Source organism: Scyliorhinus torazame, chromosome 5 (assembly GCF_047496885.1).
Source record: "Scyliorhinus torazame isolate Kashiwa2021f chromosome 5, sScyTor2.1, whole genome shotgun sequence".
Lineage (NCBI taxonomy): Eukaryota > Metazoa > Chordata > Chondrichthyes > Carcharhiniformes > Scyliorhinidae > Scyliorhinus > Scyliorhinus torazame.
In genome coordinates, this window is record NC_092711.1 from 252,750,844 (window position 1) to 252,767,427 (window position 16,584).

The 16,584-nt window shown below is 48.6% G+C and overlaps 1 protein-coding gene across 1 annotated transcript in view; it reads left to right on the forward strand.

Annotated features, from left to right (window-relative positions):
- The window catches only part of LOC140421042 (exocyst complex component 1-like), a 143,399-nt gene that overhangs the window by 93,428 nt on the left and 33,387 nt on the right, over positions 1 to 16,584 (forward strand). The window contains exon 11 of the mRNA XM_072505352.1: positions 3,448 to 3,498. Coding sequence (XP_072361453.1) covers positions 3,448 to 3,498 — 51 coding nt within the window. The remainder of the gene's footprint in view (positions 1 to 3,447; positions 3,499 to 16,584) is intronic.

Genomic DNA, 16,584 nt, shown 5'->3' on the forward strand with positions numbered 1-16,584 from the left:
TATTCCTTATAGAAGGTGAGGATTTGGATCTCTGGCATCTTCCCACCCCACCTTCGTCCTTTCCCTCTTATGGGCTATTTTCTCCTGCGAGGACAAATAGAGGGAATTGTGACCTGCTCGCTCGATGGGTCAGGGGTTCCATGACAGGTGGCATGTGTGCGCACCACACCTAGGCATGGAGGGGTTGTGCTAGTGGGTGCCAAGGGGTTCTGCGGAACAAGCTCAAAGATCAGCTGTTGGGAGGGTACGTGGTGTCAGCCAGTGGATTGGTCGGGGGGAGGGGGGGTTGCATACAGGATTGATGCCAAGGGACAGGTGGCAATTTACCCCTACAGCTCGTTAGAGGTCGTTAATCTTCTGATATTGGATGGCGATCCTCCTGGGGTCATGCTACCTGCATTTACTGCAGCTGCCACTGCCTCTCTGGTGGCATTGCTGATCCTGCTGCTGGTTCTCCGACCCTCAGGGAACAGGGTGCCTTGCCTTTCAGCGATGCATCGAGAAGCCTGGCCACGAGGCCAGGAATTCTACGAAAAGTAACTCGCCTCCTGACTCCCCAAAGCCTCCCCACCACCTATAAGGCACAAGTCAGGAATGTGATGGAATACTCCCCACTTGCCTGGATAAGTGCAGCTCCAACACTCAAGAAGCTCAACACCATCCAGACAAAGCAGCCCACTTGACTGGTACCCCTTCCATAAACATTCAGTCCCTCCACCACCGTTGCACAGTCGCAGCAGTGTGTACCATCTACAAGATGTATTGCAGGAACTCAAAAAGGCCCCTTAGGCAGCATTTTCCAGACCCACAATCACTACCATCTAGAAGGGAAGGGTAGCAGACACATGTGAACACCACCACCAGGACTTTCCCTCCAAGTCCCTCACCACCCTGACTTGGAAATATATCGCCGTTCCTTCACTGTCGCTGGGTCAAAATCCTGGAACTCCCTCCCTAGTGTGGGTGAATATAAGCCATGATCTCGCGCCCAAAATGATCATTTGAATATTTTGAATTGAATTGAAATTGGTACTGTGAAAAGTATTGTTTTGCGTACAGTCCAGACAAATCCTTCCGTACATGGAAAAACACAGGACACACATAAATACACAATGTAAATACATAGGCTCAGGCATCGGGTGAGCATAAGGAGTGCAGTACTACTGAGTAGAGAAGATGTATGAAGAGATCAGTTCAGTCCATAAGAGGGTCTTTCAGGAGTCTGGTAACAGCGGGGAAGAAGACGTTTTTAAACTGTTTGTGCGTGTTCTCAGACTTTTGTATCTCCTACTCGATAGAAAAAGTTGCAAGAGAGAATAAACCAGGTGGAGGGGTCTTTGATTATGCTGCCTGCTTTCCCAAGGCACAGGATGTGTAGATAGAGTCAAGGGGTGGGAGGTGGGTTTGTGTAATGGACTCGGCTGTGTTGGGTGAATTGCGTCCATTAGGATGGGAGAAACACCAATTTAAGACAATTGGCAAAAGAAGCAATGGTGACATGGGGAAGAACATTTTTACGCAGGCAGTGGTTAGGATCTGTAATGCACATCCTGAGAGTGTGGTAGAGGCAGATCCAATTGTGGCTTTCACAAGGGAACGGGATAAGCACCTGAAGAGGCTGGTTTAGCACAGGGCTAAATCGCTGGCTTTGAAAGCAGACCAAGGCAGGCCAGTGGCATGGTTCAATTCCCGTACCGGCCTCCCTGAACAGGCGCCGGAATGTGGCGACTAGGGGCTTTTCACAGTAACTTTATTTGAAGCCTACTTGTGACAATAAGCGATTTTCATTTTCAAAACAAAAATTGCTGGGCTACAGGCTGGCTTAAAATATTCTCGCCACACACCCTGCTTGGCCCTCTTTTTATTGTGCAGGTCACACCCAGCTGCCTGCTGAAATCATTCAGATAAGGAGGTAAATAATCACGTGCTCCCCAAAAATGGGAGCCATCAAAATGTCCCCTTTGGTGTCTCGCAGAACTGAAAAGGGTAATGGGGTTTGCCAACACTGGATGGGGAAGGCAGGCTGAAAATGGTTCTGATCCACCATGTCTTGCTCTTTATTTGTCCCATCACCGAACCATCCTCAGGATTTATTGCTAACTCAGAGATGCTTTCACAACTGTCAACACATACAATAGAAACGCACAATTGAAAATGGCCTTAAAAGACCATTTTGAATTGGTGGCTGAGTTGATATTGTTTTGAAAACATATTATTAATTCTTAGGTAACACATTGTTGTATTCAACATGTATTTAGTCAAAAGGCCAAACATTAAATCATATTTGGTGAAAGAATACTCATATATTACAGCAATTTGATGAGGCTCACCTTTACCTTCATTTAATTATTAGGTTTATTTGATTTGCTGATCAGGACTACCTGTTTTTATAAACCTGCCAGTTTTATTTCATTACAAATTTAGCTATTTCTGTTCAAATTTAATTATAGTGGCTGACAACATGTCCAGCTGTAATTTATCATTGTTTTCTGGGGCGTCATTCTCCGACCCCCCAGCGGGTCGGAGAATGGCCGTTGGCCGCCGTGAATCCCGCCCCCGCCGGTTGCCAAAGTCTCCGGTACCGGATATTCGGCGGGGGCGGGAATCGGGCCGCGCCGGTTGGCGGGCCCACCCGCTGGATTCTCCGGCCCGGATGGGCCGAAGTCCCGCCGATAAATTGCCTGTCCCGCCGGCGTGGATTAAACCACCTTTTGAACGGTGGGACAAGGCGGCGTGGGCGGGCTCCGGGGTCCTGGGGGGGGCGCGGGGCGATCTGGCCCCAGCGGATGCCCCCACGGTGGCCTGGCCCGCGATCGGGGCCCACCGATCTGCGGGCGGGCCTGTGCCGTGGGGGCACTCTTTCCCTTTCCGCCTCCTCCACGGTCTCCACCATGGCGGAGGCGGAAGAGACTCCCTCCACTGCGCATGCGCGGGAAACTGTCAGCGGCCGCTGACGCTCCCGCGCATGCGCCGCCCCGAGATGTAATTTCCGTGCCAGCTGGCGGGGCAACAAAGGCCGTTTCCACCAGCTGGCGGGGCGGAAATTCCTCCGGCGTCGGCCTAGCCCCTCAATGTTGGGGCTCGGCCCCCAAAGATGCGGAGCATTCCGCACCTTTGGGGCGGCGCGATGCCCGTCTGATTGGCACCGTTTTGGGCGCCAGTCGGCAGACATCGCGCCGTTTCGGGAGAATTTCGCCCCTGATTGAGTTGATCTATTAAAAATCTGACTGACAAATCAGATGCCTAACGGACAGACCAGATGCTAGATATACCATTTACTTTTACATTGACCTCTAGGTTTATTTTCTAGTACTCTCTCCGTTAATGTGATAATTAATAATCTTATGCCATCTTTAGCAAATAAAAACTTGCATGTAAATCTGTTCACAGCAGTAATCTATAATACCCTTTTTTCCCTCTATTTGCACTCTGATTTGCGATTATTAGGCAAAGGACGAACAGAACAGAGAATGGAGCAGTTCTACGTTTTGTACGCAGGTACGGCTCAATCCTACTGAGCAAGATAAGTTCTATTTTATCAGTATGTTTCTTCATTGCTTTTCAAATGAGTTATATGCAGGTTAGCCTTTTGACAATAGGCATACAGTCCTCTACTATGGTCAAAAACATATCAGTAGGCTACAAATAAGGAATATGTTGATGTGGGCAGGTGTGGGAACCGTAGTGCTGGTGAGGATAAAAATTAACAGAATGGGACACAATGAATGTTTATAAAATCTGAATAACTTTAGAATGGCATCAAAAGCTTTGAAGAGTCTGAAGGGACACAGAAAACAACCAAAAACAAAGGAAGTGGAAATCCAATACGCAGGCAGTGTAGAATCATATAATCCCTATAGTGCAGAAGGAGGTCATTTGGCCCATCGGGTATGCGCCAACCTTCATAAAGAGCACCTAAGCTCACGCCCCGCCCTAACCCCACCTAACCTTTTGGACACTAAGGGGCAGTTAATCATGTCCAATACACCTAACCGCCACATCTTTGGACTGTGGGAGGAAACCGGAGTACCTTGGGCTACTGACTCAGTCACTGCTTTTAAAAAAAATTATTTATGGGATATGGGTCACTGGCTAGGCCAGCATTTATTGCCCATCCCTATTTGCTCTTCAGATGGAAGTAATGAGATGCCTTCTTGAACCACTGCAGTCCGTGATATGTAGATACAGCCACAGTGCTGTTAGGGAGGGAATTCCAAGATTTTGACCCAATGACAGTGAAGGAATGGTGATATATTTCCAAGTCAGGATAGTGATTGACCTGGAGAGCATGAGGGGGGGGGGGTGGTAAAGAGCCCCCCAACCCGGCTGATCACGTGGAACGTGAGAGGGCTGAATGGGCCGATTAAAAGGGCACGGGTACTCGCACACCTAAAGAACTTAAAGGCAGATGTGGTCATGTTGCAGGAGACGCACTTGAAACTGGCAGATCAGGTCAGACTACGTAAAGGATGGGTGGGGCAGGTGTTCCATTCGGGCTTAGATGCGAAGAATAGAGGGGTGGCTATCTTAGTGGGAAAACGGGTACAGTTTGAGGCAAAGACCATAGTGGCGGACAGTGGGGGTAGATATGTGATGGTGAGTGGCAGATTGCAAGGGGAGGCGGTGGTTCTGGTGAACGTATACGCCCCGAACTGGGATGATGCAAACTTCATGAAGCTCATGCTGGGGCGTATCCCGGACCTGGAGGTGGGAAAGCTGGTAATGGGGGGAGACTTCAATACGGTGCTTGATCAAGGGCTGGACCGATCTAGGTCTAAGACCGGGAGGAAGCCGGCAGCGGCCAAGGTGCTTAAGGACTTCATGGAGCAGATGGGAGGGGTAGACCCCTGGAGATTTATTAGGCCTAGGAGTAAGGAGTTTTCATTTTTCTCCCATGTTCACAAGGTGTATTCACGGATAGACTTTTTTGTCCTGGGAAGGGCACTGATTCCGAAGGTGACAGGGACGGAGCACATGGCCATAGCCATTTCGGACCACGCTCCACATTGGGTAGATCTGGAGATAGGAGAGGAAAAGGAGCAGCACCCACTCTGGAGATTGGATATGGGGTTGTTGGCGGATGAGGGGGTATGTCTAAGGGTGAGGGTGTGTATCAAAAGGTACCTGGAGCTTAATGATAACGGAGAGGTCCAAGTGGGAGTGGTCTGGGAGGCACTGAAGGTGGTGGTCAGAGGGGCACTGATATCCATAAGGGCCCATAAAGGGAAGCAAGAGAGCAAAGAAAGGGAGCAACTGTTGAGAGAACTCCTGAGGGTAGACAGGCAATATGCAGAGGCTCCGAAGGAGGGACTGTACAGGGAAAGACAAAGGCTACATATGGAATTTGACCTGCTGACCACGGGCAAGGCAGAAGCACAGTGGGGGAGGGCACAGGGAGTACAATATGAGTATAAACATAGAACATAGAAAATACAGCACAGAACAGGCCCTTCGGCCCACGATGTTGTGCCGAACCTTTGTCCTAGATTAATCATAGATTATCATTGAATTTACAGTGCAGAAGGAGGCCATTCGGCCCTTTGAGTCTGCACCAGCTCTTGGAAAGAGCACCCTACCCAAACTCAACACCTCCACCCAACACCAAGGGCAATTTGGACATTAAGGGCAATTTATCATTGGCCAATTCGCCTAACCCGCACATCTTTGGACTGTGGGAGGAAACCGGAGCACCCGGAGGAAACCCACGCAGACACGGGGAGGACGTGCACACTCCGCACAATGACCCAAGCCGGAATCGAACCTGGGACCATGGATCTGTGAAGCAATTGTGCTATCCACAATGCTACCGTGCTGCCCTTAAGAACAAATAAATCTACACTATATCATTTTCCCGTAATCCATGTACCTATCCAACAGCTGCTTGAAGGTCCCTAATGTTTCCGACTCAACTACTTCCACAGGCAGTGCATTCCATGCCCCCACTACTCTCTGGGTAAAGAACCTACCTCTGATATCCCTCCTATATCTTCCACCTTTCACCTTAAATTTATGTCCCCTTGTAATGGTGTGTTCCACCTGGGGAAAAAGTCTCTGACTGTCTACTCTATCTATTCCCCTGATCATCTTATAAACCTCTATCAAGTCGCCCCTCATCCTTCTCCGCTCTAATGAGAAAGGGCCTAGCACCCTCAACCTTTCCTCGTAAGATCTACTCTCCATTCCAGGCAACATCCTGGTAAATCTTCTTTGCACCTTTTCCAGAGCTTCCACATCCTTCCTAAAATGAGGCGACCAGAACTGTACACAGTACTCCAAATGTGGCCTTACCAAAGTTTTGTACAGCTGCATCATCACCTCACGGCTCTTAAATTCAATCCCTCTGTTAATGAACGCGAGCACACCATAGGCCTTCTTCACAGCTCTATCCACTTGAGTGGCAACTTTCAAAGATGTATGAACATAGACCCCAAGGTCTCTCTGCTCCTCCACAATGCCAAGAACTCTACCGTTAACCCTGTATTCCGCATTCATATTTGTCCTTCCAAAATGGACAACCTCACACTTTTCAGGGTTAAACTCCATCTGCCACTTCTCAGCCCAGCTCTGCATCCTATCTATGTCTCTTTGCAGCCGACAACAGCCCTCCTTACTATCCACAACTCCACCAATCTTCGTATCGTCTGCAAATTTACTGACCCACCCTTCAACTCCCTCATCCAAGTCATTAATGAAAATCACAAACAGCAGAGGACCCAGAACTGATCCCTGCGGTACACCACTGGTAACTGGGATCCAGGCTGAATATTTGCCATCCACCACCACTCTCTGACTTCTATCGTTATCCAACTGGCCAAATTTCCCACTATCCCATGCCTCCTTACTTTGTGCAGAAGCCTACCATGGGGAACTTTATCAAATGCCTTACTAAAATCCATGTACACTACATCCACTGCTTTACCTTCATCCACATGCTTGGTCACCTCCTCAAAGAATTCAATAAGATTTGTAAGGCAAGACCTACCCCTCACAAATCCGTGCTGACTATCCCTAATCAAGCAGTGTCTTTCCAGATGCTCAGAAATCCTATCCTTCAGTACCCTTTCCATTACTTTGCCTACCACCGAAGTAAGACTAACTGGCCTGTAATTCCCAGGGTTATCCCTAGTTCCTTTTTTGAACAGGGGCACGACATTCGCCACTCTCCAATCCCCTGGTACCACCCCTGTTGACAGTGAGGACGAAAAGATCATTGCCAACGGCTCTGCAATTTCATCTCTTGCTTCCCATAGAATCCTTGGATATATCCCGTCAGGCCCGGGGGACTTGTCTATCCTCAAGTTTTTCAAAATGCCCAACACATCTTCCTTCCTAACAAGTATTTCCTCGAGTTTACCAATCTGTTTCACACTGTCCTCTCCAACAATATCGCCCCTCTCATTTGTAAATACAGAAGAAAAGTACTCATTCAAGACCTCTCCTATCTCTTCAGACTCAATACACAATCTCCCGCTACTGTCCTTGATCGGACCTACCCTCGCTCTAGTCATTCTCATATTTCTCACATGTGTAAAAGGCCTTGGTGTTTTCCTTGATCCTACCCGCCAAAGATTGTTCATGTCCTCTCTTAGCTCTCCTAATCCCTTTCTTCAGTTCCCTCCTGGCTATCTTGTATCCCTCCAATGCCCTGTCTGAACCTTGTTTCCTCAGCCTTACATAAGTCACCTTTTTTCTCTTAACAAGACATTCAACCTCTCTTGTCAACCATGGTTCCCTCACTCGACCATCTCTTCCCTGCCTGACAGGGACATAAATATCAAGGACACGTAGCACCTGTTCCTTGAACAAGTTCCACATTTCACTTGTGTCCTTCCCTGCCAGCCTATGTTCCCAACTTATGCACTTCAATTCTTGTCTGACAACATCGTATTTACTCTTCCCCCAATTGTAAACCTTGCCCTGTTGCACGTACCTATCCCTCTCCATTACTAAAGTGAAAGTCACAGAATTGTGGTCACTATCTCCAAAATGCTCCCCCACTAACAAATCTATCACTTGCCCTGGTTCATTACCCAGTACTAAATCCAATATTACCCCTCCTCTGGTCGGACAATCTACATACTGTGTTAGAAAAGCTTCCTGGACACACTGCACAAACACCACCCCATCCAAACTATTTGATCTAAAGAGTTTCCACTCAATATTTGGGAAGTTAAAGTCGCCCATGACTACTACCCTATGACTTCTGCACCTTTCCAAAATCTGTTTCCTAATCTGTTCCTCCACATCTCTGCTACTATTGGGGGGCCTATAGAAAACTCCTAACAAGGTGACTGCTCCTTTCCCATTTCTGACTTCAACCCATACTACCTCAATAGGGTGATACTCCTCGAACTGCCTTTCTGCAGCTGTTATACTATCTCTAATTAATAATGCCACCCCCCCACCTCTTTTACCACCCTCCCTAATCTTATTGAAACATCTATAACCAGGGACCTCCAACAACCATTTCTGCCCCTCTTCTATCCAAGTTTCCGTGATGGCCACCACATCGTAGTCCCAAGTACCGATCCATGCCTTAAGTTCACCCACCTTATTCCTGATGCTTCTTGCGTTGAAGTATACACACTTCAACCCATCTCCGTGCCTGCAAATACTCTCCTTTGTCAGTGTTCCCTTCCCCACTGCCTCATTACATGCTTTGGCGTCCTGAATATCGGCTACCTTAGTTGCTGGACTACAAATCCGGTTCCCATTCCCCTGCCAAATTAGTTTAAACCCTCCCGAAGAGTACTAGCAAACCTCCCTCCCAGGATATTGGTGCCCCTCTGGTTCAGATGCAACCCGTCCTGCTTGTACAGGTCCCACCTTCCCCAGAATGCGCTCCAATTATCCAAATACCTGAAGCCCTCCCTCCTACACCATTCCTGCAGCCACGTGTTCAACTGCACTCTCTCCCTATTCCTAGCCTTGCTATCACGTGGCACCGGCAACAAACCAGAGATGACAACTCTGTCTGTCCTGGCTTTCAACTTCCAGCCTAACTCCCTAAACTTGTTTATTACCTCCACACCCCTTTTCCTACCTATGTCGTTGGTACCAATGTGCACCACGACTTCTGGCTGCTCCCCCTCCCCCTTAAGGATCCTGAAGACACGATCCGAGACATCCCTGGCCCTGGCACCCGGGAGGCAACATACCTTCCGGGAGTCTCGCTCGCGACCACAGAATCTCCTATCTATTCCCCTAACCATTGAATCTCCTACAACTATTGCTTTTCTATTCTCCCCCCTTCCCTTCTGAGCCCCAGAGCCAGACTCAGTGCCAGAGACCTGGCCGCTCGGGCCTTCCCCCGGTAGGTCATCCCCCCCAACAGCATCCAAAACGGTATACTTGTTTTGAAGGGGAACAGCCACGAGGGATCCCTGCACTGTCTGCCTGTTTGTTTTTTTCCCCCTGACTGTAACCCAGCTATTCTTGTCCTGTACCTTGGGTGTAGTTACCTCCCTGTAACTCTTCTCAATCACCCCCCTCTACCTCCCGGATGATCCGAAGTTCATCCAGCTTCAGCTCCAGTTCCCTAACACGGTCTTTGAGGAGCTGAAGTTGGGTGCACTTCCCGCAGGTATAGTCAGTGGGGACACCGGTGGTATCCCTCACCACCCACATCCTACAGGAGGAGCATGTAACTGGCCTAGCCTCCATCCCCTCTTACCTTACAGAATATAGCTGCTGTGTGGACTAACTAGATCTCCGCCCTCCCACTCTGCTCCCAGTCAGCTACACTTCCTGTAAACTCCTGGCTCTCTTCGCACTCTTTGCGGAAATGTCGGAAACAAAATGAAAGGAGCACCTTACTCCCTCCTCACCTAACTCCCTTGGTCACCAAACTCTCACTATCGCACTCAAAAAGCACCAAATTCAGCACTCAGTGCAAAGTCTGCACTGTAGGGGATCACTTTTATACTGTGAATCTAGCCTCTGAAAAACTGGCCTAATCCAATTAACTAATTAACAAGCTCCAGCTGCAAGTGCCTAGAAGTAGAAGCCTGTTTAAAGCTGATTGAAAATTCACCTTCTTCTAAACCAAACAGCAACTTTTAAGTTAATTAACTAAATAAAAGAAAGACTAAACTTTAGATAAAAATGAAGCCTTATACTCCCTCGGTCACCAAACTCTCACTATCGCACTCAAAAAGCACCAAATTCAGCACTCAGTGCAAACAAAGTCTGCACTGTAGGGGATCACTTTTATACTGTGAATCTAGCCTCTGAGTATGGAGAGAAGGCGAGCCGGTTAATGGCCCAACAACTGAGGAAGAGGGGAGCGGCGAGGGAGATAGGTGGGTTGAGGGATGACGAAGGTGAGATGGAGCGGAGAGGGTGAACGGGGTGTTTAAGGCATTCTACGAGAGGCTGTATAAGGCTCAGCCCCCGGAAGGGAAGGAGGGAATGATGCATTTCCTAGATCGGCTGGAATTCCCGAAGGTGGAGGAGCAGGAGAGGGCGGGACTGGGAGCACGGATTGAGGTGGAGGAGGTGGTAAAGGGGATTGGGAGTATGCAGGCGGGGAAGGCCCCGGGACCGGATGGGTTCCCGGTGGAATTGTATAGGAAATACATGGACCTACTGGCCCCACTTTTGACGAGAACCTTTAATGAGGCCAGGGAAAGGGGGAAGTTGCCCCCGACTATGTCGGAGGCGACGATATCGTTACTCTTAAAGAAGGAAAAAGACCCGCTGCAGTGCGGGTCTAACAGGCCTATTTCCCTCCTGAACGTGGATGCTAAGCTCCTGGCCAAGGTGATGGCGACAAGGATAGAGGATTGTGTCCCGGGGGTGGTCCACGAGGATCAAACTGGGTTCGTTAAGGGGAGACAGCTGAACACGAATATACAGAGGCTGCTAGGGGTGATGATGATGCCCCCGCCGGAGGGGGAGGCGGAGATAGTGGTGGCGATGGACGCTGAGAAAGCATTTGACAGGGTGGAGTGGGACTACTTATGGGAAGTGTTGAGGAGATTTGGTTTTGGAGAGGGGTTTATTGGTTGGGTACAGCTGCTATATAGGGCCCCGGTGGCAAGTGTGATCACGAACAGGCAGAGGTCCGACTACTTCCGTCTTTATAGAGGGACAAGACAGGGGTGTCCCCTGTCCCCATTACTGTTTGCATTGGCAATTGAGCTGCTGGCCATAGCACTGAGGGGCTCTAGGAAGTGGAGGGGAGTACTCAGGGGAGGAGAAGAACACCGGGTATCATTGTATGCAGATGATCTATTGCTGTATGTTCCGGACCCAGTGGAGGGGATGCCTGAGATAATGCGGACACGCAGGGAGTTTGGGGAATTTTTCGGGGTACAAATTGAATATGGGGAAGAGTGAGTTGTTCGTGGTGCATCCGGGGGAGCAGAGCAGGGGAATAGATGATTTACCGCTGAGGAGGGTAATAAGTGATGTCCGGTACTTAGGGATCCAGATAGCCAGGAGCTGGGGAACCCTACATAGGCTTAATTTAACACAATTGGTGGAACAGATGGAGGAGGATTTTAAGAGATGGGACATGGTGTCCCTGTCACTGGTGGGTAGGGTGCAGGCGGTTAAAATGGTAGTCCTCCCGAGATTTCTTTTTGTGTTCCAGTATCTCCCGGTGATGGTTACGAGGGCTTTTTTCAAAAAAATTGAGAAGAGTGTTATGAACTTTGTGTGGGCTGGGAAGACCCCGAGAGTGAGGAGGGGGTTTTTGCAGCGTAGCAGGGATAGGGGGGGGACTGGCACTGCCGAGCTTAAGTGATTATTGTTGGGCCGCCAATATCTCAATGGTGTGTAAGTGGATGGGAGAAGGGGAGGGAGCGGCGTGGAAGAGACTGGAAATGGCGTCCTGTAAATAAACCAGCCTACAAGCATTGACGACGGCGCCGTTGCTGTTCTCCCCGAAGAAATACACCACAAGTCCAGTGGTGGTGGCAACGCTGAAAATTTGGGGGCAGTGGTGACGGCATAAGGGAATGGCGGGTGCCTCGGTGCGGTCCCCGATAAGGAATAATCATAGGTTTGTCCCGGGGAGAATAGATGGGGGATTTAGAACATGGCAGAGAGCAGGGATTGTGCAACTGAGGGATCTGTTCCTAGACGGGACGTTTGCGAGTCTGGGAGCGCTGACGGAAAAATACGGGTTGCCCCAGGGGATTGCATTTCGGTATATGCAATTGAGGGCTTTTGCGAGGCAACAGGTGAGGGAATTTTCGCACCTCCAGAAGCAGGAGATTCAGGATAGAGTGATTTCGGGGACATGGGTGGGGGATGATAGGGTGTCAGATATATACAGGGAAATGAGAGAAGAGGGGGAGATCATGGTGGATGAGCTGAAGGGAAAATGGGAAAAAGAGCTGGGGGAAGAGATCGAAGAGGGGCTGTGGGCAGATGCCCTACGCAGGGTAAACTCTTCGTCCTCGTGTGCCAGGCTTAGCCTGATACAATTCAAGGTCTTGCACAGGGTGCACATGACCGGAGCAAGGCTCAGTAAATTTTTCGGGGTAGAGGATAGGTGCGGGAGATGCGCGAGAAGCCCAGCGAACCACACCCACATGTTTTGGTCATGCTCGGCACTGCAAGGGTTCTGGGTGGGGGTGGCAAATGTGCTTTCGAAGGTGGTGGGGGTCCGGGTCGAGCCAGGCTGGGGGTTGGCTATATTCGGGGTTGCAGAAGAGCCGGGAGTGCAGGAGGCGAGAGAGGCTGATGTTTTGGCCTTTGCGTCCCTAGTAGCCCGGCGAAGGATATTGTTAATGTGGAAGGAAGCTAAACCCCCGGGCGTGGAGGCCTGGATAAACGACATGGCAGGGTTTATAAAACTGGAACGGATAAAATTCGCACTAAGAGGTTCGGCTCAAGGGTTCACCAGGCGGTGGCAACCGTTCATTGACTATCTCGCAGAACGATAAAGGAACTGGGAAAGTAGCAGCAGCAACCGGGGGGGAGGGGCTCGGGTGGGTCCTCAGGGGTGCTTTTGCATGGATATTTTTACTTGGATATGTATATTGGCTTGTTTGACTTTATTATTTGGGAGAGTTAATATTTTGTTATGGCTGTTGCCATTTAGTTTATATATTTATTTATTTGTTAAAAAATGGTCACTATTATTTATATTGTTTTATTGTTGTAAAAAGGGAAACATTTTTGTACTGTTTTGTTTGGCCGAAAAAAAATTTGAATAAAATATATTTATTTTTTAAAAAAGTTAGTGAAATAGATTAACTATTTAAAGCGGTGCAGACTTGTCTGAGGACATGTGGGAGCTGTAACAAGCCAGTTGAAAACAGCTTTTGAAGACATGCAGCCAGAGTTTCTGCAGGGGTTCAAACCAAATTCAGATCTGTTCTGTAAAACAGTGTCAAGACATCTCTTTCTCAATGAATAACTTTGTAAAGCAAGTATACGTCTGTGCCATTGTTTTTTTGTTGTTTAAGTAGGAATAACGAGAGCAAGTAAGGTTAGTGTGTTGAGTAGTATTGTTTAAGGGGTAATTGTAAACTATTTTCAGGTGCGATGTTAAAGATTTTAATACTGTGTTAGTAATAAAGCTTTGTTTTAAAATGATTTTTAAAATTTTTAAAAACTACCAACACAAATACCTCCCCCCCAAAGATACATTACTCTATAGGTACTTAGAAATAACTTTCCTAACAACATTCATAAGCCAAACACCCCTTTTTTCTAAAAAAAAAACCAGTAGGTTTGCATTCCTTACAGAAAACAGGTATTACTTTGAAGTTATCAAGTGGTCTGGAGACATTCTTTAGCATGCAGAGAGAGACCAAAAATACACCTTCTTTGTTTGAATGCAGCTCCCAACTGAAAAACGAAACCAAAAAAACTCAGAGCCACAAAACCGCTCCCAGCTCAAAACAAAAGTAAAAGACAGAATCACAGACCAGCTCCACCACACAATGACATTACTGCAGCGAGTTGATAAAACACCCTTTTCTTAAAGGGACCCTCACATGACATTTGTAGCAGTTGAACTGAGGAGTGGAAGGCTGAGGGTCGGCTTTGTCAGGAATCGTCAACGCTCACCATTGTGTTCTCTTCTATTCAGTGCATGATTCTGGAGAAATCTGGAACTTGTCGAGTAAGCTTTTTTACTCATAGCAATCGAGCAGTAGCAGAGGAAGTGACATGCCGCTGCACGCAGCCACGATCAGCACCAAGCTGAAGAGGGGGAGACTGGGTCCTGGGAGGAGCACCAGAGCTGGTGGAATCCTGTAGGAGACACTGACGGCAAAGGGTCATCAGCCATCGGGAATCTTAGAAGACTGTGTCAGTCCCAGAGGGACAGTGGACTACCTTTGCCATGTCCTCCAAGAGCTGCATCACATGGAAGGGGAGGACACCCATTGCCCGAGCCCTTAAAGATACTGCCTCTCTGAGCTTCTTAGCAAGCGGCTTGTCCCAGGGCAGCACCGGTGATCTGTGTGGCATCTCCCACTCAACCGCACACAAATGCATTAGGGAGGTTACAGGTGCCCTTTATGCCAGGGCCCAAATATATATAAAGTTGCACCAGGCGACCCGGGGCCACGGGCTTTGCCCACTTAGCAGGCATGCTCCAGGGGAAGGGAGTGATAGATTGTACCCATAATGGCCAAGCAGTCTCCATGGCATCAAGCAATGCCAATCATGAATAGCAAGAGATTCCACTCCCTCAACAACAATTCTTTTGTGACCACACAATGTAAATAATGCAGGTGTGTGCCCGCTTCCCGGGAAGCGTCCATGATAGATACATCTTGGGTCACTTGCAGATCCCAGATGTTTTTGAGGGAGAGTAGCAGCTAGGGGGTTGGCTCCTAAGGGACGGGGGTACCCATTCCGGATTGGATTGTATTGTATTTGATTTATTGTCACGTGTACCAAGGTACAGCAAAAAGTATTGTTCTGCATACAGTCCAGACAGATCGTTCCATACATGAAAAAAACATACGACGTACATAAATACACAATGTAAATACACAAATATATGTAAATACACAGGTATCGGGTGAGCATACAGAGTGTCGTACTACTCAGTAGAGAAGATGTGTGAAGAGATCAGTTCAGTCCATAAGAGGATCATTCAGAAGTCTGGTAACAGCGGGGAAGAAGCTGTTTTTGAACCTGTTTGTGCGTGTTCTCAGACTTCTGTATCTCCTGCCCAATGGAAGAGGTTGAAAGAGAGAATGACCTGGGTGGGAGAGGCCTTTGATTAGAATTGTTGAGGGAGTGGAATCTCTTGCTATTCATGATTGGCATTGCTTGATGCCATGGAGACTGCACGGCCATGTGGGTACAATCTATCACTCCCTTCACCTGGAGGTCTTTGATTATGCTGCCTGCTTTCCCAAGGCAGTGGGAGGTGTAGACCGAGTCAATGGATGTGAGGCGAGTTTGCGTGATGGACTGAGCTGTGTTCACGACTCTCTGTAGTTTCTTATGGTCTTGGGGCCAAGCAGTTACCATACCATGCTGTGATGCAGCCAGATAGGATGCTTTCTGTGGTGCATCTTTAAAAGTTGGAACTGGCTGATGATGCCAGTGTGGAGTCCACAAACACCTGGGAAGCCCACTACACCGAGGCTCATGCTTCAATGCACGTGCTGGTTGAGCAGGCAACTTGACTGCTCAACATGCAGTTCCAGTGCCTGGACCGGTCGGCTGAGAGGGTGTTCCCTGCAATACAGTATCCAGAGGGTGTCCCGCATTATTGTGGCCTGCTGCGCTCGCCACAACTGCAGAGGGGAGACCAGCTGGACCAAGAGGAGATGGAGGCACGTCACATCTCCTCAGATGAGGAGGAGGTCGAGGATTGTGGCGATGCATTCCCCATGGAAGACGAGGAGGAAGGACCTAGGACCTGGGCCTGCATGGACCAATGAGCTAGGGATGCCCTCATAATCTCTCAAGAGGGTCAAAATTCCATGAGAATTCCAGCCAATGACGCCAGAAGGATTTGCACTGCTTTTCTCACCGGAACGAACACTTTTTGGTAAGATTCCACCCATTGTCTCTCCTTTGCAGGCATCCTATTGAATTTTGGTCTTCACATTGCTGAATGTAAAGAAAAGATTCTGATTTATAAACCTAAGAACATAGGGCAGAACTTAATCCAGGTAATGAAGGTAGAGTCTTCTTTGGCGAAGGTCCATCTTATCAAGTGCCAGTCTGGTACTTAAGTTCTCTCCTTCCCCACCCCCTTGCCTCTGCTGAGAGCTGCCAGTGAATCAAAGGCCAGTAGTTCTTCATTGCTGGCAGTGCCCTAGGGGATGCTGCCAGCAGAGCCCCAAGCTTTCAGCAAAATCTTATTCGAACACACACCCTCCAACCACACACTCCTCCACCCTTCCAAAAGCCAGGTCCCAGCAGTGGGATGAGACCTTAAAGCAGGCATGCAATCCCTATTTAAGTCATCAATTGGAGGCAAGCTGAGAAGACTGTCTACCAGCCTACTTTTCCCATAGTTAACCAGGCCATTTTGGTGTATTTGATGCCAAGGGATGGGTGGGGAATGCGGGCGCTTAACAGTTTCTAACTGTGCAACAAATTCAGGGGTCAGTATCAGGTCTTTCTTAACCAGTTATCTAGTACTCATCGGTA